Genomic DNA, 1,122 nt, shown 5'->3' with positions numbered 1-1,122 from the left:
GTAAGTAAGGAAAAGGTTAGGGTTAGAACCAAAATTTCCTAGTTCCCAGTCTACTACTCTTTTTCCAGGTGCCGAGAAAGGAGGGATGATGTTCTAAGTGTAAGAAAGACCCAGGAGTCCTAATGCCAGAACCCTTACTTCCAATCTTCCCTTCTCCCAACATCCACCCTCCAACACACACACACACACACACACACACACACACACACACACACACACACATCTCCAAACTTGATATGGGATCTCCCCTTCTTTTTCTTCAAGACCAAGTTAACTTAGCAGGTAATACAGATAACATTGAATTCAAATTCCAGGTCAAACATCAGCTCCTTTTTATTTAGTTATAAATGGGCCATGTGTTGATGAATGGCCTCTCTGATGTAACCTGCCACCTCAAAAGCCTTAAGGTTGAGAGGCCCTCCTTCTGTTCCTTTTTGTCCCATCATCACAAGGTATACAGACTCAATCTGAACTACAGTGAGTGCCTGGCTGTCCCAACTCTGGCCTTTGGTGTGGAGGTCCATGGTGTTGTTTCCCTCAGTATAAAGATTGTCCCGAATCAATAAGCATTTTGTCCCTGCAAGAGTGATCCCGGGAAGAAACAATTTCTCTCTCCCCTCTCTTGCCAGCAAGATCTGAATTTCTTCCTGGGTCAACTGGAACAAGTTGCCTTCTGGGTAAGAAGCTAACAACCAGGATGGAGAATTGGTGATAATCGCTGCATCACAGCACATCCCAGTCTGTAGGAAGAGGGTGATGCAGTCTTGCCAGACTTCTTCGCTGATATCCCCTATGCACTGCATGATTCAAGTAAGCTGTCTCCAAAAGATGAATAAAGTGCTTTCTAATAATTTGGTCTGCAAAAGAAATTTGTTGGCAGTTAGCTTAAGATGACCGATAAGCTGATACTGAAATAACCTAAAAATACAGTCTGTTTCTGATGGCTTCTCCCCAGCAGTAAAGTGGAGGAGGTCTTGGTGGCACTTGTATGACGTTATGGCCCACTTGCCCTCTGCTCTGATTTATCAAGCTACCTCTTGAGCAGGAGTGAGGTCACAAAGGCTCTGTGACTTTTTAAATAGTCATCATCTACCATATCATGGGTGACCTTTGGCAGCAGCT

General features: G+C 44.3%; 1 protein-coding gene across 1 annotated transcript; it reads right to left on the bottom strand.

The window, feature by feature from the left end:
• Window positions 1-341: 341 nt before the first annotated feature.
• On the bottom strand, window positions 342-803 carry LOC115283406 (profilin-2-like). The gene has a single exon (XM_029929658.1). The coding sequence runs from the start codon at window positions 801-803 to the stop codon at window positions 342-344; it is 462 nt and encodes a 153-aa protein (XP_029785518.1).
• Between the last annotated feature and the right edge of the window lie 319 nt (window positions 804-1,122).

Source organism: Suricata suricatta, chromosome X (assembly GCF_006229205.1).
Source record: "Suricata suricatta isolate VVHF042 chromosome X, meerkat_22Aug2017_6uvM2_HiC, whole genome shotgun sequence".
Lineage (NCBI taxonomy): Eukaryota > Metazoa > Chordata > Mammalia > Carnivora > Herpestidae > Suricata > Suricata suricatta.
Note: the sequence above shows the minus strand (reverse complement) of the source record. Positions and strands in the feature narration are given on the sequence as shown.